The sequence below is a fragment of the Argopecten irradians genome, chromosome 11 (genome assembly GCF_041381155.1).
Source record: "Argopecten irradians isolate NY chromosome 11, Ai_NY, whole genome shotgun sequence".
NCBI lineage: Eukaryota > Metazoa > Mollusca > Bivalvia > Pectinida > Pectinidae > Argopecten > Argopecten irradians.
This window is the reverse complement of record NC_091144.1, coordinates 21,778,465-21,800,583: the sequence shown is the minus strand read 5'-3', so window position 1 is coordinate 21,800,583 and position 22,119 is coordinate 21,778,465. Positions and strand designations below refer to the sequence as shown.

At 35.1% G+C, this 22,119-nt stretch overlaps 2 protein-coding genes across 2 annotated transcripts; one reads left to right on the top strand and one right to left on the bottom strand.

The window, feature by feature from the left end:
• Positions 1–323: 323 nt before the first annotated feature.
• On the bottom strand, positions 324–3,572 carry LOC138335761 (M-phase inducer phosphatase-like). Its single transcript, XM_069284926.1, has 8 exons — positions 3,423–3,572; positions 3,124–3,209; positions 2,762–2,882; positions 2,361–2,508; positions 1,944–2,041; positions 1,526–1,662; positions 1,221–1,338; positions 324–1,012 (listed from the first exon to the last, which is right to left on the bottom strand). Exons 1-8 carry the CDS (start codon positions 3,570–3,572, stop codon positions 749–751), a joined length of 1,122 nt encoding a protein of 373 aa, XP_069141027.1. The 3' UTR covers positions 324–748.
• Positions 3,573–5,435: 1,863 nt separating this feature from the next.
• LOC138335759 (M-phase inducer phosphatase 2-like) lies at positions 5,436–8,598 on the top strand. Its single transcript, XM_069284925.1, has 8 exons — positions 5,436–5,579; positions 5,829–5,914; positions 6,307–6,418; positions 6,624–6,767; positions 7,021–7,119; positions 7,330–7,460; positions 7,806–7,923; positions 8,143–8,598. The coding sequence occupies exons 1-8, from the start codon at positions 5,436–5,438 to the stop codon at positions 8,275–8,277; spliced, it is 969 nt and encodes a 322-aa protein (XP_069141026.1). The 3' UTR covers positions 8,278–8,598.
• Positions 8,599–22,119: the final 13,521 nt, after the last annotated feature.

The window sequence follows — 22,119 nt, the reverse complement described above, 5'->3', positions numbered from 1 at the left end:
ATAATGTAGGTTGTTATTGATTGAATATTGATTGGATATTTTCAATTAAAATTAAGTCTTGGTAAATATCAATTTTGTGTTTGTCTTCTATTTGATAAAGAGATATTTTTATATCTTTGAGATACCTCATGAAAATATAAGATGCATCTTGCCAGATAAACAGATAGCCTATTTAGGTCTCTAGTTTGACTTCCTATACCCAAGTTTAAAACACAAAAAAATACTTTTTTATCCTAATGTTTTATTATTTTATAGCATAGATATACATATACATGTAAAAGATAAGAGCACTTCATTGTAAATAGCACTTTATGTGACTAAACTAAAACTTGTTCATACAACACAAGTGAAACTATTCTCATTTGGTAATAAAATACATTATTCTGGATCCTAAACAGAACAGATCTCCAATGAGTAACATCATTCATGCTATCAATGTCATTGAGCACTTTTGATGTGTTTCTAGCACTTCTTCATCATAAATAATCGTCAATATATGTTTTTCACGAACCATCAAATACTTTGGTCAATAGCTTTCTGGACCCAAAGTTGTTACATGTATATATCGTATAAAATTGGGAGTCAGTGTAAAGTTAGCCTTTTCTAATTGGCGAAACTTCAAACTAGGCGCCGACAGTTGCTTTTCTTCTTGTCTCCAGCTGACCAAGACTTGGATTTCGACCGGAAGTGACGTAGATCTTTACCGTGACAAGGATGAAGCATGGGATTGTTTCTTATTGGCGAAACTTCAAACTAGGCGCCGACAGTTGCTTTTCTTCTTGTCTCCAGCAGACCAAGACTTGGATTTCGACCGGAAGTGACGTAGATCTTTACCGTGACCAGGATGAAGCATGGGCTTGTTTCTAATTGGCGAATTACAAACTAGGCGCCGACAGTTGCTTTTCTTCTTGTCTCCAGCAGACCAAGACTTGGATTTCGACCGGAAGTGACGTAGATCTTTACCGTGACCAGGATGAAGCATGGGCTTGTACTCCATAGGATAACAGAGGGACTACAAAGATAAATATAGTGATGTTTATAAACAAAAGTAAATTGATTACCTGATTGAGGGACCGTTTATCTTATTGCTATGAGGTTTTGTTTGTATTTATTAATTTTAAGACCATCTCTCTTTTCCCATTAACGTGTCTGTTAATTTTATCATATTCAATTACAATTTCCATGATTATTTACTTTTTTGTTTTAATGTTTAAACTCACCTTGTCAGTCTGATAGAAAGCCTTAAATCCGCCATCAAGGAGGTACATCTCGGGGTAGGTCAAGGCCGGGTAGTTAACCTCGTTCTGAGCACGGTCCTGGGTCCTCAAGAATCGCATCCTATAAAAAATAATGAATTCATTTAATGACAGTGATTACCAGTATGCGTGTAAGCTTATCCATATTTACAATTGTGTATAGTTAAAATAGTTTAATCTTTTATGCTTTCCACAATTCGAAGTGTTTAATCTAAGTACAATCAGTCGAACATTTTTTTTGTTTTTTTTTGTTTTTTTTGACAACTTACATTTTAGGACCTCGTTCTGATGAAAACTCGCAGTGGAAGATGAGGACAGTTCTCTTTCCGGTGACGTCACAACTCTGTCTGTCGTGGAGTAGCTGCTGAACCTGGTCACGTGTGTACGTGTACATGTTCTCTGCATTCTTTGGAAAGGAAGAAAATAGTTTTTTTTTCTTCTTAAATCAAAATTAGTATTGCGAAGTTATTAATGTTTTCGTGGATAAATTTTGCCGAGCAAAAAATTTTTCTTGTGGATCCATTTTATTATATGTGATTTATTTTTTAATCTTGATTTCGAAATTGCACTATCCTATGTTACCATGGTGACCGTTTGATTTCAGTGTAAACATGTTTTATTTAAAAACAAAATACAAAAGGATCGGGTGAACATTATTTCAACTTAAACCGTTATAAAGCTACATACCTGGATAGGACCTCCATCGTACTCATACGGGTATCGACAATCGATGATTCTGTAATCACTAATGACGTCATCGTAACTTCCGGTCAGGATATCTGCCACTTGTTGATATGAAAATAACATGAATAATTAAGACAAATAAGCAAAATTGAATGGTACCTTGATGAAAGTATGGACTGTATGATTTGGTTCTGACAGATTGTAGATTTGTGGCAGATACTAGTTTATGACAACTGTACTGTGTTGTGAAAAAATCTCGGAAAATTTTTGTCTCGCCGATATTCTAGTTGATTTCGTTGATAAAGTATGTTTATAGCACGGTGTATTTTGGTGCAATCATATTCGTGTAATAAATCTCTTTAAACTTACTGAGCATTTATCGCTTTGTTATTTCTAAATAGATTATGATAGATATGCCACTTACCGTATCAGCAGAAATAGATTTGAGGTCCTGGTGTTTGCCCCTGATGGTCGGCAGACAAAACGTGTGTGTACCGTCCCCAATCAAATCCTCCTCCTCTACCAAACGGTTTACAGCATCCTTCACGTCACGTGATACTGGACTTTCCTGTAAAATATAAATTGGTAATTAGCATCGCTATTGATAGAGGTTATCATTACAATGTCGGTTTGGTAATAAATTTTGGTAATTAATACATGTAATTTAGTAGAAAGTATCGTATCAAATCATTCTGCTGCACATTAATTGAATCGGTGTTATTTTTCTATGACTCTCTTTCAAAGCAGAAGAGGACAGAAAAATATCCATGAAACATGTTTTTGTAGAACTAATAAGGATTATTTAACTTTGTACCTACCACAAATGACGATGATCCCCGGGACACGGGCTCGTCTCTCCTCTGTAACTTGGATGGAGTCGACAAACAATCCTCATCGTCATCACGTCGCCGTTTTCCTGAGAAGAGAGATCGTCTGAAGCAACTTCTGTCGTTTTCTTCAGCTGTCTGAAAGTAAAAACAAACATAGAAACATCTATTAATTAAGATACCATTTGACGTAAAACATTTGGAATCTTGTATAAATATAATAGTTCATTTTCTGTCCATGTAACGTCCGTATCTATAATGTATACAGCTGTTATTGACATGCCTATATGTAGTTGTTTTTCCTTTGTTTCGTTTGTACTTATATATTTATCGTGTATATGTATAAAAACTATTACGTATATTCCGAGTTACCTACCTCTGACGGGGAAGCAAACACGTTACTGAAATCCAGTCTTGTAGAAACCTTGTAGTGTACTGGACTCTCAAACTGAAACATAAACACAGGCTCATTATATAAATTAGATCAAGACACTATACATGTATGTAACAATAACAATGACAATCAATAATGTGGTATTATTTCATTCTTTTGAGAAAAAAAATCGTATGTATAATTTATTGTTTTAATAAAAGATATGTTGTTTTTCTTTTGGGGTTTTCCTTTTTTCCCCTCCTATATTTTTGCATATTAAACACTCACCCCGTCATCCATCCCTAGTCCAGAATCCTCATCATCAAACAGTTGACTGATATTCTTCTTCACTTCAGGGGTCATCAGGGTTTTGACCTCATCCTCATCAAAGTCAAGGCTACGGCGTGGGGTGAAGGTCAAAGGTGATTCCATGACCTGAAAGTAATAAATAAAATTATTTACTGATAAAATTCCGTCTGGTCTATTGTAAAAATAGTGCAAAAGATATAAAAGATATTCACTCAAACAAAATTTCAATTTATCTTTCAATACATTGCACGTGTGAATTTGATTTTAAATGAATTATACATCATATGTACTATCATCAGTCACCATAATTAATTAGATAAGTATGTGGCCTTTGCTTTAAGACTAGCTGTAAGTTTTTGTTTGTTTAACTGGAAATCAAATATAACATTGAATATATAATAATAATAATATATTTAATTAACGTCAAACACATTTTACACAACATATACAATTTGAAATATTCTTCAATAGTAAAAATGGCTTTCGAGACAAGAATGTACTAAAATTATGGACAATATATGTGAATAAATTAATATTACAAGTTATAGTAAAAAAAACAAGATTACTATATTAGAGATCGTCTTCTCCTCATCGCTTAAAAACTATATTTATATATTTGTATACTATATTGATTACTTACGATCTGAAACAGGTCACGTGATTTAAAATGAAGTGTAGATTTGTGGTTACTGTGGATTACTATTTAAGACAAAGTTGATATGGACTACAGAGACAAGTCGTATATTTATAAGGTAAGGAGAAATCGACATCTACTTCCGTTAATATCCTCAATGTGTCTGTGCTCATCTCACTCACACCCAAGCCGTCCCGGGGGCCCGGGGAGAGGTACTCGATCACCCGAGGTTTTATGTACACACTGTTTGGTGTTTTTACTACACGTCTGTACGTAATTGTTTTAATAATCAATTTGATGGATTTGGATATCCGGTGTAATTAAAATCATTATACCGGTACCTGGTCGACAAATAAAACACTATTAATTCATTGGTTGATTACATGTATATAGACAAACAAGGGGGTGATGACGGAAAACAATAATTATGTCCTGTGTTTGATTGCATTTATCAATGAAATATTTAATTCAAATTGCTGATGGCATTTTAGATTGTTTTTGTTGACTATATAGGATAAATGTTCAATAAATTATTATAATAATCAATAATCCGTGTTACACGTAAATGTACATTAGTATATGCAAAATACACAAAACACATGTCTTATATGTTTTTGGTTGTTTCCTAAGATCTCTTAATCTTAAAAATCGCTAAAACCGTAATAGTATGTAAGTGTATGAATAAGTTAATGATAATTATTAAATGGATAGATAATACTTTTTGACAACAGAGAAACCATCTCTTACTGTACATAACGTGTCATTACTGTAATTGCTTGTTTTCATAATTAATTAACTATGAAGCGAGGTGTTGTAAAAACACCAATCGTTGTTTACATAAAACCCCGGGTGATCGAGTACATGTACCTCTGCCCAGGGCCCCGGGACGGCTTGGGTGTGAGGGAAATGGGCATAGACACATTGAGGATATCAACGGAAGTAGATGTCGATTTCTCTTTACCTTATAAATATACGACCTGTCTCTGTTGTCCATATCAACTTTGTCTTCCATAGCATCCACAGGTCTTAAAGAGTAATCCACAGTAACCACAAATCTACACTTCACGTGACCTATTTTATATCGTAAGTATATATTCTAAGTCATATTCAATATCCATATAAGGGCAATCATGAATGTAAAATGCACTACACATGTATGTGCTTAATTTCATATTAAGTGTTTTAATTACCACTTAAAGGATTTTAATCATTTGTGACATATTCATTAATATGTAATTAGGTCAAGATCAAGTAAACCGAATTTTCCTAGACGCTGATAGACTAGACAATGTTTTGATGTACCATGTTTATGTACATATTAAGTTAACACTTCTCTTTTTTACTTTCAGGTCATGGAATCACCTTTGACCTTCACCCCACGCCGCAGCCTTGACTTTGACGAGGTCAAATCTCTGATGACCTCGGAAGTGAAGAAGAACATCTGTCAACTGTTTGATGATGAGGATTCTGGACTAGGGATGGATGACGGGGTGAGTGTTTAACGTAAACCATAGTTTTAGGACAATAAAGATCTTATTTACTAAATTACATATATACAAGCTACATGTCTTATTCAAAATCATATCTTTATCGGATATAAGTATAGAATATATGTAGTATAATACAATGGCATTATTAAGATGGTTTTATGAACTAAATATTTATATATATTATCGATTACATCTTTTAGTCGTGATATTGTGTTTTTTTTATCTAATCATTTTGTGTTTATGTTTCAGTTTGAGAGTCCAGTTCACAACAAAGTTTCTACTAGAATTAATTTCAGTAACGTGTTTGCTTCCCCGTCGACATCACAGGTAATTATACTTAAGTACACATTAAAACGTAACATTTTGTACATGTATAAGTATCATCGTTTTGTTCATCGTATTGTACATGTATAAGTATCATAATGTAGATCAAGAAAGAAGTGGTTAACAGTATCCACAATAAATCATACCATAGGTAATACATTTATATATCTTATACTTTATTCACGTTTATAGAATCAGTGGATCATAGACAGAATACCAAAAAAACAAGGGTTAAATTTGATTGGATTTGAACAACTAAGTTCTTATACAATAAAAGTGCATAAGACTTTATTAGGGATTAGCTATTAAATGTATTAGAATCTTTTAGATAAATGTTTTACACCTATGAATAACTCAATTGTGTTTATGACTTTCAGACAGCTGATGAAAACGACAGAAGTTGCTTCAGACGATCTCTCTTCTCAGGAAAACGGCGACGTGATGACGACGAGGATTGTTTGTCGACTCCGTCCAAGTTACAGAGGAGAGACGAGCCCGTGTCCCGGGGATCATCGTCGTTTGTGGTAGGTACAAAGTCAAATGCTTCCTTTATCAATTCTACAAATGAAAGTATTTGATCTGTTTTACCACTCTCTTTTTCGTCAAAAAAAGTAAATGATGCAAATAATCTGTAACACTAAGACTTCTAAATGCAAAAGCTAGTGTATTATTTATCATAAATAAATAGTAATGTTTGTTTTATTTAATAATATTTGTATTTTACAGGAAAGTCCACTATCACCTGACGTAAAGAATGCTGTAAACCGTTTGGTAGAGGAGGAGGATTTGATTGGGGACGGGAAAGACACGTTTTGTCTGCCGACCATCAGGGGCAAACACCAGGACCTCAAATCTATTTCTGCTGATACGGTAAGCGGTTTAAACTCAGTTTTTACAATTTTGTATTTGAAGACATTAAATGATTAAAACCTACTAAATTCACAATGTAAATGAGAACATTGTACACTGCAAATCTACTTTACAACTATAGAAATTAATCAAACTGTTTATTTCACTGTATAGATTTGTATCATTATAAGTTTATTTTTCTGTTTTAAATGTTGTTAACAAAACGATTCGTTTGATTCATTCGTTTACATGTAGATTTTTTTTATTTTCACAGATGGCAGATATCTTGACCGGAAGTTACGATGACGTCATCAATGATTACAGAATCATTGATTGTCGATACCCGTATGAGTACGAAGGAGGTCATATCCAGGTATGTAGATCTGTATTGGTTACCATATAGTAACATAAAAGTTTCCAAATTGATGCAATATTGTTAATTAGATAACACGTAAAATCAAATAAATAAAAAACGACCAAGATTAAATATATCGACCAAGAGTGTTATACGAGTTCAAAAACATTTTTTATCGGGCGATCCTTTTTAGCTTCCCCTATAAAATATCTTTTTTTTTCTTCACAGAATGCGGAGAACATGTACACACGTGACCAGGTTCAGCAGCTACTCCACAACAGACAGAGTTGTGACGTCACCGGAAAGAGAACTGTTCTCATCTTCCACTGTGAATTTTCATCAGAACGAGGTCCTAAAATGTAAGTTGTCAAACACAAGAATTTCGACTGATTATATCAAGATAAAAAACATCGAATTAAATTAAGTAAATTTTATAAGTGAAAACAAGTAGCTTTCTTACATTAACGTGATATTTACGTGTAAATATAATTTTAGTATTGTCGTTTCGCTATTTTCCCTCATTCTGAAATTTTGCTTCCAAAGATTGTTGTACTTCCGCCATGTTTTACGGCGCCTCGTTTTCAATTTTTTGAACAGCCGTGCTAAAATGGAAAACTTGAACAGATGGATAAGCCTATGAACGCAATATATCAAACTATATATATCATCTATCATTAACTGAATTTATTCTATATTTTTCACAGGATGCGATTCTTGAGGACCCAGGACCGTGCTCAGAACGAGGCTAACTACCCGTCCTTGACCTACCCCGAGATGTACCTCCTTGATGGCGGATTTAAGGCTTTCTATCAGACTGACAAGGTGAGTGTAAACAGTAAAACAAAACAGTAAATAATCGTGGAAATTATATGATGTATTGAAAATATGATATTTGAAATGAACGGATACGAAATAGCAAAATAAAGATTGTCTATAACTGAATAAATTGAAGAAACAATTCATTACAATAAGGTTAACTATTCCTGTGTAAGATAATCAATTTACTTTTGTCTATAAACATCACTATATTTATCTTTGTAGACCCTCTGTTATCCTATGGAATACAAGCCCATGCTTCATCCTGGTCACGGTAAAGATCTACGTCACTTCCGGTCGAAATCCAAGTCTTGGTCTGCTGGAGACAAGAAGAAAACCAACTGTCGGCGCCATGTTTGAAGTTTCAACAATCAGAAAAGTCTTACTTTAATCCAACTTCTGTGATATAAAACAACTTTAGGCTCTTCATAGTTATTAGCTGAAAGAGGTGTATTCGGGATAAGAAAGCTCGTAAAATAAGGATCAGCGATTATTTGTGCTGAAGAGATGCTAGAAACGCATAAAAAGTGCTAAATGACATTGATAGCATGAATTATTTTTACAACTCATCGGAGACCTATTGTATTTGGAATTTAGTATCCAGAAAAATATGTGCTTTATTATCCAATGAAATTAATATATTTATTATGGATTGACGTATGTTTTATGGACAAGTTTTAGTTTATTCACATTAAGTGCTATTTACAATGGAAGTGCTTTTATCTTTGACATGTACATGAATACTAATGCAATTCAGTTATTTATATAAAATAATAATAAAACATTCTTACAAAAACCCTTTTGTGTGTGTATTTTTGTGTTTTGAATTAACTAATTGGTGGTACTCAAATGGTATCTGTTCGTTAGACATGGTTACAGTACATGCACCCTCGATACTCAAGGGGTTACTATCACATCGATATACATGTATCCACCTCTGGAATATGTCATAGCAAAACTGAAAGCAGACCAGAAGAAAAAACCTGACCAATCACAAGTCTGCTGAGACATTGACACCCTACGTCAATATCACACAGTCAACCACAGTATAAAGTTATTCAATTCTTGTGATGCAAATCAAATGATAAAGGTACGAATCTCATCTGGTGTCGCATCGAGGATGTCATACATGATAAAATAAATAAAAACAGAATTTGTCAGACTAAATAAGTGGGTTTTTTTCTGACTTATGTCTGAAAAGCTTGATTTTAGAAATCGTTAGTTGTTAATTATTCGTGTAATACAATGACGGTTATGAAAGTATAAATAAATAGTTCGGTAGATACCTTTGTTTCCTGGCCTCCTGATACAATCATACAATATCAAAAATAACAGTTCCTTTTGTCAACGATTTTTTTAAATATTTTTATAATAAAATTTGTGTGTAACAAATGATCTGAATTACACTCGGTGTGCTGACGTATACAAAGTCTGATATTAAAGTCGGTCGATAAGTCCGGGTTCACCGTATCTGGCATTCTGATCTATAAGAGTTGCTTCCCTTCGTTTCTAAGGTAAGTACTGCTGTGTCTTTTGTAACTTTTTAAATATAACTCACTCGTCTGGAATAAATTCCTTATCCAACAACTGCTCGTTGTGTAACCTCTATATATCGATCGCAAATAAATTAATCTGCTTTGACTAATTCTACAATTTTGTCTATATAATCACTAACAGTAACCGCAAATATTAGAAACTGAAAACCTTTTTAATAATCTGTCGCTTTGCTATTTCTGGAACTCATGCAGTTTTACCCCTGTGACAGCGATATGAAGATGTGCCAGAATCGATTTCCAAAACCCGATTGAAAACATTTGTTGAAACTGGTGTGTTGTCGTCTTAGTGACGACATTTTTTGTAGAATAACTTGAATGGAAAATTATCGATATTTCTAACAGTAATAACTGTGAAGATCTGCTAGAAATATGACTTTTAGCAGGTAAACTAGGTAGGGGTAGATTGCTCGCCTCGTCGGGCTTTCCATCCTTCTTGTATCATACGCCATTTAAAACACAGTACCGATTTTTGATCTAGACTCCTAAAACAACTAAACATGGTAGTCCTGTTTACACATTACAAAGTTATCTGCCATTGCAGGTAGGTATTGATTGTGACGTCGTGCGTTATCGAGCGTAACGTCATTCTTTTCCATTTGGCAAATCTGGGCCGATTCCGGTACCCAACTGCCGAATGAGTGAGAGATACCTACCCACAAGGAAAATAAATGTCATATGCCAAGACCGAATATGGACAATTCATCTAAAAATTCTGAGATCCGTGTGGACATCCAGGATTTTAAAGTAGTACGTCAGTCGATGAACAAAATCATATTTGATAACTCAGTATGTTCGTCAGTTTCGGGATAACATAGTTTCACCACCTAACTCAGAACTTATATTTCTACACAAATGAATCAGTTTCATACCAATCTGATGAAATAACGATCCTTATAACCACTCTGTTCAATAGAGGATCTGACAACATCCCATAAGGGGTCATGTTCGGATGACCTTCATACCACATGTACATTACATCAAGTGAAAACGTCATTTCGTCCCATTTTACATATACATTTAGCTTTGGTGTGTTATTTGGACCAGATGACTACATACACGAAAGTAATTCTGCCAGCTTTTTCAAACTATTACGTCAAACTGTCTTTACAATCGACATCACGGTCATATTAACACTGGAGTTAAAGGGACAATTCAGAGTACATTAAAATTTGCATATATATCGGAAACAAACCATCTCTTATGGAAATTAGATTAGTTGGTTTTATAAAGTTATATGCCAGAAAATCCCACTGTAGTGAAAGGTATGTCAAACTCGCTTGCTGTCCGCCATTACACAATATGGTCGGACGTCTTGTATGCCGAACCCCAGCTGACCCTTGCCAGTGTGGTAAAGATTTTGTTTTTGCCTAGAACTATTCAAATCGCTCTTGCAGTAGTGTGTTTACGTAATTACAATAGGTGCATGTATTGTCAAAATATAACTTAACCAACTCCTCAGTGGTTATGTATTGCATTTGATTAACGTACGTAACTTTGGATCGGGTACGGGTACAGCAAACATTTTGTATACCTGCTTTATCGTTGATCAGCGATTTTGAATTTCAACGGTATCGATCAAAATACTTTATAATGTCGTGGAATTTGTCAATATTTCTTATTATATGTTTCAAAAAGTAAATAGAACAATATATTTGTGTCGTATTTTGCTTCGTGGTTATGTAACAGAATTAGCCTCCTTGAATTATCCCTTTAACAAATTATTTTATAAGGTTGACAAGAATACAGTAACGACAACAAATAATCAGCAAAAATACCATTGAAATTGACAGGCTAAGAGAGAAAACCATTAATTTTGTGTAAGGATAAGTAAGGTTAAGGAGAGTGAGAAAGGTCGAAGTACATATGGAAAAACCGCCGACCTACTATTAGTAGGTTGCAACTGTCTGACACGGATGGTCGACTGGCAACCCAGAAGTTAATACTGTAATGGATTTTTACAAAACAAAATAGCAAGTTTTTGATGTCATTTTTGGTTTATTCTCACAAAGATAAAATAATTGGCACAAACTTCACAAAACACGATTTCTCAATTGCAGTGTTTGATGCACTCAGTACTAATGTCATTTCACTTCTTAGTACATTGTAAGTAAAGCACATTCTGACATTCCATTCCCATTAGCACTACAGTCGAAGTTAATTAGCATGTTAATTAAATACCAGACTTGTCAATTAGCACTGTATCAATAAGTCTCACCAACTCAACAGATACTGACGTCACGATATACTTGCATGTGAAATGTTCTCCAATATTTCCATTTTTTAAGCTCATTATAAATTGTTCTCGAAATACTGAGCACTGACGTGAATTCCCCACAAATATCCAAATGGTTACACCACATATTATAAGGGATACACACTTTGGTCAGTGTTTCTTCAACACAGTCGATATCCTTTTCTTCGATAACGTCACACTCCGAGTAAGGTGCGATGTTAACGTGGAAAATGATCGAGTTCTCTTTGTAGTTTTGTTGATTCTCATCGGACTCACACCAAGATTCCGAGGGGACACGAGTTCAACAAATGTGGCACTTTCTGGAATCAGACATGCTTTCGGAATGTTTCTAACGTTTTCGTTGTCCTCAATATTGCTTGCAATTTTGTGATATCTATCAACGTCACTTCCGGTTTCTTGGTTTGACACGACGCATGTGTCAGAAGATTCACTGTCACATACTACAACGTCAGTTATTCGATCTTCATTATCTACGCTTCTTGTTTCATGTTGTAACAAAAGTGTCATATTATTTATTGAAGAGGCGTTGCAAGTGCTATCGAGAACATGTTCCGGTGGTACACATTCTCCACTTCCGGTAAACTTGCCTTCATGACACACATGGTTGCCAGGGGAACATTCTGTCATTACCTTGTTACTGTTCCGTACTGTTCCTAGACGTGCCCGGATCTCCCTATCCCTCTGTCGGAGAGTTTCCGCCCTTCTTTTGATGACAGCCAGCTTCCGTTCCGACATTTTCCCGTGGACATTAAGACTGTTGTAGTTCTGTTCTGTGTCTGGGATGGACAATGTCATCTTTACATCTGACGATACTTTTGGATCACTGAGAGATTTCCTAAATTTGATTCCAGTTTTTAACTTTATATCCCTGTTATCCTGAGATTTGTGCACGACGTGTTTTAGCATATTGTTAAGGTTTTGTTTTATCCACTAAAAGTCACAGAAACGCTCAAAACCTCTATATAACCTTAGATTCCACAGACTGTTCACAACGTCTTATACTGATAGTTTTAAATGTTAATCCAATAAATGATGTTTCAAAGTGAAGACGGTCGTACTTATATATACGGAACGGGACGGAAACGGACATTGACATGGGGCTGAGTCCACGCCTTGGGCAGTCAGTGGTCAGCGCGCGCGAGTCGAGTAGGCAGGTGACATTGGCACGACTGATTTGCATATTGTCCGTGTAATTAATTAGCGATAAATAACGGGATTGTGTGTACGGTTCTGTATTTACAGGAAACCTACGGGGGTACATAATGTGACAGCTAGAGTCGTTAGCTGACAGGAACACTGTAAATGTAATTAGAGAAAGATAAGAAAATTAATATTGTAACAATAATTGAACATGTCACCAAATTGGCTCTGTTAGAGTAAATTAGTTTCTTCTCAAGGAAATTGACATCCGATTTTTTACTCAAATTATAACTTATACAAGTGTACTATGATACTATAAAGATCTGCCGTGTGACCATCAAATTATAGAAAAAATGATTAGTTTAGAAGCGCTCATATAAATTAGCCTGTACCTACTGAGGTGGCTTGGTATTCCGCGTAATGAGAGAAATTGTAGTTTTATGTTATCAGATATTGGCACACATTGTATACTCCCATCACTTTTTTAAATGTGAAAATGACTCAGTGATATTTCTAAGAAATAAATTTATTTCAAAATACTGCTTTATTTTCTCTGTTCAAGAAAATTAGAAATATATTTAAAGTTTAAACCTATTCAAAAACTTGCACATTCTTCAAAAAACTATGATTTCAAATTAATCTTTGCATCAATCTATGCTTCATCTAATTATTTTTTTTTATTTCCAGGTGTTAAATATTAATTGATACTAACTTAGAATTTAAAAAGTTTGGCCTAAAATATTGCATTGCACATTAATAATTTTCCAGTCCTTAAGAGACTTTTTTACAGCCGGCCAATGAGATTGCAGCCGAAGCCTTGCTCATGCATATTACATCAGCAGAACAGAAAGTATGAATTTTAATTAGATAATTTTCAAGATGTTTGTCATAATGGGGTTTATATCGTCTTAATAACGGCACTTTGTAACACGTTAGTAACAGTTTTTATGACGTATAGCTTTAAGCTGCTAAAGATAGGCGGGTTAGAGATGTGTCTGTGAGTTTCCACCCTTCTCGTATATAGTACCATGTAGAGTATGATTTTTATCACTTTTTTATCTAGACTCTAAAACGTCTAAAAGTGGTCTTAGGGCACTCTGGTTGGTCCATGATTATATATTCTGTAACTAATTCTCAGATCCCTGTGGTTCAACGCAGTTCCTTGAAACTTTCTGTATACTTTTCCGTTACCATGGAAACTTAGTCAAAAATACCAAATTACTGTTCCTTTTATTTCCGGGCTCTAACTCCAAAACCGTTCAATGCAACTTTCTGTATATATCAGATTACTGTTTCTTTTTGTTACCTGCTGCTATTTTTTACAGTTTTACAATACTCGCATATATTCAAATTTATGCTTGAGTAATTGTTAATTTGACCTTGATGTATTTGGATTTTTATACCAACTGTGGGGGCGGGGAATAATGCTACGCTTTGTGGCTCCTTGTTTTTCTTTAAATTTTCCTGATCTCATCTATTGACAAAATTCAACCAAATTTGTTTCAGTAACAGAGAAATGCCACAGGGGGCCAACTCAATGAAAATGGATGTTGTCATTCATTTTTGTATTTGGTGGATGGACTGATGAGTATATATGACAGTCATGTGATTTTTTTTCCAAAAATACCAGATTTGAAAAATTATTAAAAAATCGGGATATTTACTATAAAACAGAGAAAGGGACGACAGTCGCCATATTGGATTTTTTACCCCCACCTCGATTAAAGTTAATTTTTTCACAATAGTATACCTTTTTTCCTAGAGTCATAGTCACGCATCAGTCCTCCGATAATCCATAATTACACACATACCATGCAAAAGCATATAAACGATGTCTATATAGTCAAACGCAATATTTTAATCCAAAATTACCGGCGCTTTCTGACTTGTGACATCGAAAGCAACGTTCTAGTGAAGAGCGATTAGAGTGACTTCCCCTGCAATGTCATTCAATGGATTTAGTCAGAGGTATTCCGATACGTTTTAATATTCAAATTTTCCGCGAAAACAAACGTATCGGAATATTTCTGATTAAACCCATTCAATTACACTGCAGAGGAAGTCACTCTAGTCGCTCTTTACTAGGACGTTGCTTTCGATGTCATAAGTCAGAAAGCGCCGGTAATTTTGGATTAAAATATTGCGTTTGACTATATAGACATCGTTTATATGTTTTTGCATAGTATGTGTGTGATTATGGATTATCTGAGGACTGACGCGTGACTATGACTCTAGGAAAAAAGGTATACTATTGTGAAAAAATTAACTTTAATCGAGGTGGGGGTAAAAAATCCAATATGGCGACTGTCGTCCCTTTCTCTGTTTTATAGTAGGCTAAATATCCCGATTTTTTAACAATTTTTCAAATCTGGTATTTTTGGAAAAAAAATCACATGACTGTCATATATACTCATCAGCCCATCCATCAAATACAAAAAAATGTATGACAATATCCATTTTCATTGAGTTGGCCCCCAGTGAGAAATGCTTTCACTTTCAGCACATAATAATTTCACTTTATGTGTTTTTTTTCCTTTTTTTTTTGAAAACCTTGACTTATCAGCAAGCAACACTTTTTCGTTGTCATTTTGGTTAAAACAATGAAGGAAATGACGTCAAAAAGTTGAAGCGGTGCACACAAAAAAGTGATATTGTTAAAACGAATCATCGGAAAATTAAAAAAAAAATATTATGAGCTGAGAGTGTACATAATTTTCTATTTGTTTGCCAAGTTTGGTAAAAATTGATCTATAGACGAGATCAGAAAAATAAAAAAAATAAAAAACCAACAAAAAAACCACCAAACACACAGGAAATATATAGTGAAAAATATAGTGCCAAAGTACTGTAGTAGGCGGCCGATTACGTATATTATATATTCGTTCAAAATACCGAGTGCTGCATGTCAATACGTTGACGTGGGAACTGAACACATTTGTTTCTGGACGCTATAAAATATAAGGTCAATGCTGTGAAAGTTTCGATTTCCTCAACTGGTCCATCGTCGGAGACCCACGGGTGATCGCACTACACTACGCTACAATAAGTGTATACGTAGCGTTGTGTAGTGCGATCACCCGTGGGTCTTCGACGATGCAACTGGTCATACTGGTCAAAATGCAATATGCACAACAAGGACCCTAGCATTCTCGATATTCGAGGGGTTCCGATCACTTACGATCTCTACACCCCTCGACTATATATAATAGTAAAACTGGAGGCAACTGATGTACATAAAAAGAGCCGTAAAACGGTTCACCGTATTTGACTGTGTGGCTTTGAAGTAGGGCGTCGCGCTCTCTGTAGTCTTCAAAGAAAATCTTTTCTGCCCTGTGATTGGTCAAATGTTTTCCGCTGAGCTGCCTTCAATTTCATTATGAGATAGTCCAGGGGTGAAGAGATCGTAAGTGATCGGAACCCCTGGAGTATCGTGGAAGGGAGCCTAGGGGATCAAACATATCAAATTGGAATAAGATCCCTTCAGTACTTTCTGAGAAATAGCGATAACAAGTATTAACCATGTGATGATGGTGGACTACAGTGTATATCAGATGGTGGGCTAAAAATCAAAGGCCATTTCGCAAAGGCAGTGGGCGTTTAAATGACGTGTCAAGTTAAGGTTTAAAGAAAAGCTGGAGTACACATAGAAAAGCCACTGAGCTACCACCCGTATCCGACAACTCTTCAAGATGTGTGTTCGGCTCGCAGTCCAGAGTAGTATGACGGAACACTTTACACATTAAAACATAATTTTTCAAAGCAAAATTGCTGAGTGCATTTGCGATCCGCATTTTTTTCCTATTCTTGCTGCAAATTTTGCTGAATATCTTTTCATTATGCATTATGAAAAAGATATACCAACAAAATTTGTAGTGAAAATAGGACCAAAATTCAGGTGGTAAATTTAGCAACTTTACTTTGAAGGATAATTTACTTTGAAACAAAATGTGTTCTTAATGACTTGGCAACCGCAGCTTCCAACTTTGAATACGGTTTTTGGTGGATAAAAAGAAAAAGACCCGATAATTTTATAGTTTTAAATCTCATTTTTTATTTATTTCACAAAGGCAAATATTAGCACCATTTTCATTATAAAACGACACTTACATTCCATTTCTATCACGAATAGCACTAAGAGACAAATAACTAAACCATTGCCAATGAGCACTGCGCAAAAGGTCTCGTAACATAGTACAATAAATGATTGTGATGTCGTTATGTTCAGGCACAGAAAATGTTTGTCGATATTTCTATCTTTCTTAAACACCTGTTTAATTCTCCCTGAAATACTGGGAACTAATGAAAATGAATCAGTTATGAATGAATTAAACTTCACAATTAATTGTCACACCACATATTGCAGAAGTAAGCAAGTTTCGCAGATGAGTCAGTCTTTCTTCAACACAGACGAAATCCTTTTTCTTGAAAAAGTCACACTCCGGGTAAGATGCGAGGTTAACTTAGAAACTGATCGAATTTTCTTTGTCATTTTGTTGATTCTCATCGGACTGATACCAAGGTTCCCAGGAGACACAAGTTCGGTAAAACAAACACTTTCTCGAAGCAAGAACACTTCCGGTGTGGTAGGTCTATAAATGAAATCGTTTCCTGTTTCCCCGATACACTTTGAGCATTTCGGGATTTTACCTGTAGACATTGGAAACCTTTCTCCGACAAACGCCTTCCGTTTGATCACGGGGATCGTGGATTGTTCATTATCTACATGGTCTGAATCAATCAACCCCACTAATTGGGACTTTCTATCAACGTCACTTCCGGTTTCTTGCTCTGCAATGACACAGTTGTCAGAAGATTCACTGTCACATACTACAATGTCAGTTATTTGATCTTCATGATCTACGCTTCTTGTCTCATGTTGTAACATTAGTGCTATAGTATTAGTCGAAGCAGCGTCAACACTCTTTGGAAGTATTTCCGGCTGTACACATTCTCCATTTCCGGTAAACTTGTCTTCCTGACACACATTGTTGCCCGTTGATCCTTCTGTTATTACTTTCCTATTTCGGCGAACTTTCCCTAGACGTGCCCGGATCTCCCTATCCCTCTGTCGGAGAGTTTCCGCCCTCCTCCTGATGACAGCCAGCTTCCGTTCCGACATTTTCCCGTGGACATTAAGACTGTTGTAGTTCTGTTCTGTGTCTGGAATGGACAAGGTCATCTTTACATCTGACGATACTTTTGGTTCACTGAGAGATTTCCTTATCTTGATTCCAGTTTTTAACTTTATATCAATGTAATCCTGAGATCTGGGCACGACGTGTTTCAGCATATTGATAAGGTTTTGTAATATCTGGTAAAAGTCAGAGACGCTCACAACTCCTATATAACGTTAGATTTCACAGGCTGTTCACAACGTCTGGTATTGATAGTTTGAAATGTTGTAGATAATCCAGTGAATGATATTGAGAAGAAAAAGTGGACGCGCTTATATACGGAACGGAACGGAAACGGCCATTGACACGAGTACACGCCTAGGGCAGTCATGTGGTCAGCGCACGCGAGTCGAGTCCCTCATGGGGATGGGCAGGTGACATTAATTATTGACATGACCATTTTACATATTGACCGTGTAATTAATTAGGATAAATAACGGGTGTACGGTTCTGTTTTTACAGGAAACGTACGGTGGTACGTACCTGTGACAACTAGAGTGGAACGTCGTAAATGGCAATTAGAGTGTAATGATAGAGAGATACCAAGATTAGGACAATATTAATTGAACATGTCATCAAATTGGGTCTGTTTGAAATTAATGATGCTACACCGCTGACGAATGGTATTTTTTGCTATCCACAAATAGGAGAAGACAAGTTGTTATTTTTCTTCAGTTATTACAAAAGTTATTTATTTAACATCGCTGAAAAGTTTGCGCTTCTATTTTACTTTTAATTATGTAAACAAATTAAACTAAAAAAAAATAATTTGTCCCGAAACAAATACATGGCACCATGTATTGAATGGTATGAAATACTGATTGTACAGTTGTACATGCACCAAAAGCAAAATATTTTTTATATGTATTTTTGTGTTAATTAGACACATATACACAAATAAACATCACTATTGTTCAAATGACGATTTTCGTTTCTGTCGGCGGTGGTTTGAGTTCTCATAAAATTAAGTAACATCTGGAAATATTGATTTAAAATTATTCTTTAAGTAACTGTGAAACAAATTTGATAAATTTGTTGAGTTACATTATTTATAAGTTTACTGTTATTACTACACTCATATTCATTTCCATAACAATCTTAATAAAAAATGAAATGTTATTTATAATGCGGGTCGACTTATGTTTCCGGTGTCCTCTTAATAACCGTGCGGTACTTGACTATCACTTTATAACACACAGCGAAATAAACCTTCATTGTAACAAAGATTTACACGGGGCATTTATCTTATGTTATAACACGGGGAAATTATCTAGTGTATTTACACTGGGCATTTATCTAATGTTATAACACGGGGCATTTATCTAGTGTATTTACACGGGGCATTTAACTAATGTTATAACACGGGGAAATTATCTAGTGTATTTACACGGGGCATTTATCTAATGTTATAACACGGGGCATTTATCTAGTGTATTTACACGGGGCATTTAACTAATGTTATAACACGGGGTATTTATCTAGTGTATTTACACGGGGCATTTATCTAATGTTATAACACGGGGCATTTATCTAGTGTATTTACACGGGACATTTAACTAATGTTATAACACGGGGAATTTATCTAGTGTTATAACACGGGGAATGTATCTAGTGTTATAACACGGGGAATTTATCTAGTGTTATAACACGGGGAATTTATCTAGTGTTATAACACAGGGAATTTATCTAGTGTTATAACACAGGGAATTTATCTAGTGTTATAACACGGGGCATTCATCTAGTGTTATAACACGGGGAATTTATCTAGTGTTATAATACGGGGAATTTATCTAGTGTTATAACACAGGGAATTTATCTAGTGTTATATGGCACTAAAAAAGGGGGCAACGGTTCCGTTATACAAGAAGACATAACATGAATATACCGCAGTCTCCCAAAACACGCACCTCAAACGGCATACACGCGGGCATACCACGTGCATGGGAGGCCGTCCTTACATGACCATAGCTGTTAATAGGACGTTAATTAAGCAAACAAACAAACAAACAAACAAAAAACGGGGAATGTATCTAGTGTTATAACACGGGGAATCTTACATTGATCTAGTGTTATAACCTTGTTCTTAAGGCAGCCGAAATAGATCTTGTCGCGTTTATATCGTAATTTTAAATAAACTTATATCTTTTTCACTCGGAAACGTTTCGGCCCCATACGTTTACGAAACAAAAATTCACATTTTCTTAAAAACAATAATAACAAATGAAAATTCATATCGATGTCCTAAAATGAGGTAACAACATTAAACAAATGCAAAATCAGCGGCGTAGCTAGGTTTTGGGAGTAGGGGGTATGAGGGGCTTCGCCCCGCCTCCTTCACCCCAGAAGTTGACTGAAAATTGTTACAATGTAGTAACCATTTTACCTCTATGGTAACTATTAACGGGTATACGAATGGTTAAATTGAGGTCATGATATTTAGGTGATAACCATGGAAAAATATTACACAAAATTAGAACATCGGTAATTTTATATACATATAATCGTAATATACTAGACTTCCCTGACCGGTGCTCGAACAAAAAGCACGGATTTTGGCTGTAAAAATAAAAATAATAAACAATGTTTGAATTTTGTGTTATTTTAACTGAGGACAAACTTATGGCGAATATTTTCAACAAAATTAAAATTAAGTTCACGTGCTGCTTTGTTTACCACGGCGAGTCAAAGACTACTGTCAAAATGGCGGAAATTGCGTAAGAAGGGACCAGTACTCGAACACCTCAATCAATTAAATAAACATTTTATTGACTACAAGTTTTCTACCTAATGCACAACCTGTTCATATTCCACAAAAAACCCGTATACTATTTCGTGAGTAATACACCGGAAATCATGGATTATCACCCGTTTTAACGGGGCGGGAAGGGAACCAAAATTGGAAAATTAACTTTTTGTTTTCGTTTCTAAAACCAAAAACATGTTGCAAGTGCTATTTTAGATGTTTTGCTATTATTTTAACATAATTATTTGTTTTCAGAATATCTCTAACTTATTTTGGTAAAATGTAAGCGTTTGCCGATTCAAAATCCACATTTGCTTGAGGGATTTTGGTGAAGTCTAATATTGTCTTCGACATGATTCAAACATAACCACATTTAACATTGGTAACCGGAAATTTATAGATTATTCTACCTGAATGGCAAATCTTCACTAAGTCTTTCAAATGTGCTGCACAAAGTTAAGTTAGTTATATTCTGCAGCGTTATGTGTTTACACATGCATATATTCTGACTGTACTAAAATGTTACTCAGGTTTTTTTTGTTTGTTTTTTTTTTTTTTTTGCATGGAGCATGCAAGCATGCACGGGCGCTACACCGCTGACGTCGGACATCGAAAATGTTCAAACGATTCCATATATATTTTATAATCAGAGATCACATGTACAGATCGATATAGTGTTTGCCTCTTATAGGAGTTACCTCCCGTGAACCTATATCTGACTACTCTCGTTATTAATAAGAATTGTTTTATGAAAGATTGTTTGAAAATATAAAAGGCAGATATTGTCTGTATGTTTGATGGATATCCATAAATCATGGACATACATATACATATACCAGCACGATTTGCTCATTTTAGCCAGAAGGAAAACGTAAACAAACACATGTGCGCTTACGCTAGTTACCTTGATCACCACGTGCAGGACGTGTGGACGTCAGTCACGTGATGCGATTCGGAATTCCGACAAAACCCGAAGGTACTGAACATGGCGGTGATTGAAGGCGTTTTATTCAAAACCAGGAATATATGATCCCTAGATTTCGGCTCTCTTACAGGCTGACATATGGTTTTGGGGAGCTTAATCATTAAGTTACATGTCCATGTTCAAATATCAAATATTAAAGCGACATATCGTTACAATGAAAATTACCAGAAATACAACTTTAAAGAAGCTTTGTAATTTAAAGTTAAGAAAAACAAATCTTCAGTAATAGAATAATAGATGTATGGAATCATTTCTGCAACATATATAATAGATGCAGATACAGTATACAACTTTGAAGCAATGTAAATAAACACTGGAAAACATTGATAAACATGTACTAGTTATCGATC

Excerpts from the sequence above, each read along its gene's own strand:
- LOC138335759 (XM_069284925.1), top strand. The coding sequence starts at position 5,436 with ATGGAATCACCTTTGACCTTCACCCCACGCCGCAGCCTTGACTTTGAC. Across the intron at positions 5,580-5,828 it reads GGATGGATGACGGGGTGAGT|AGTCCAGTTCACAACAAAGT; the intron begins GTTTAACGTAAA and ends TTTCAGTTTGAG. Across the intron at positions 5,915-6,306 it reads TCACAGGTAATTATACTTAA|ACGATCTCTCTTCTCAGGAA; the intron begins GTACACATTAAA and ends AAGTTGCTTCAG.
- LOC138335761 (XM_069284926.1), bottom strand. The coding sequence starts at position 3,572 with ATGGAATCACCTTTGACCTTCACCCCACGCCGTAGCCTTGACTTTGAT. Across the intron at positions 2,509-2,761 it reads CCCGGGGATCATCGTCATTT|GAAAGTCCAGTATCACGTGA; the intron begins GTGGTAGGTACA and ends TATATTTTACAG. Across the intron at positions 1,663-1,943 it reads ACGATGGAGGTCCTATCCAG|AATGCAGAGAACATGTACAC; the intron begins GTATGTAGCTTT and ends TCCTTTCCAAAG.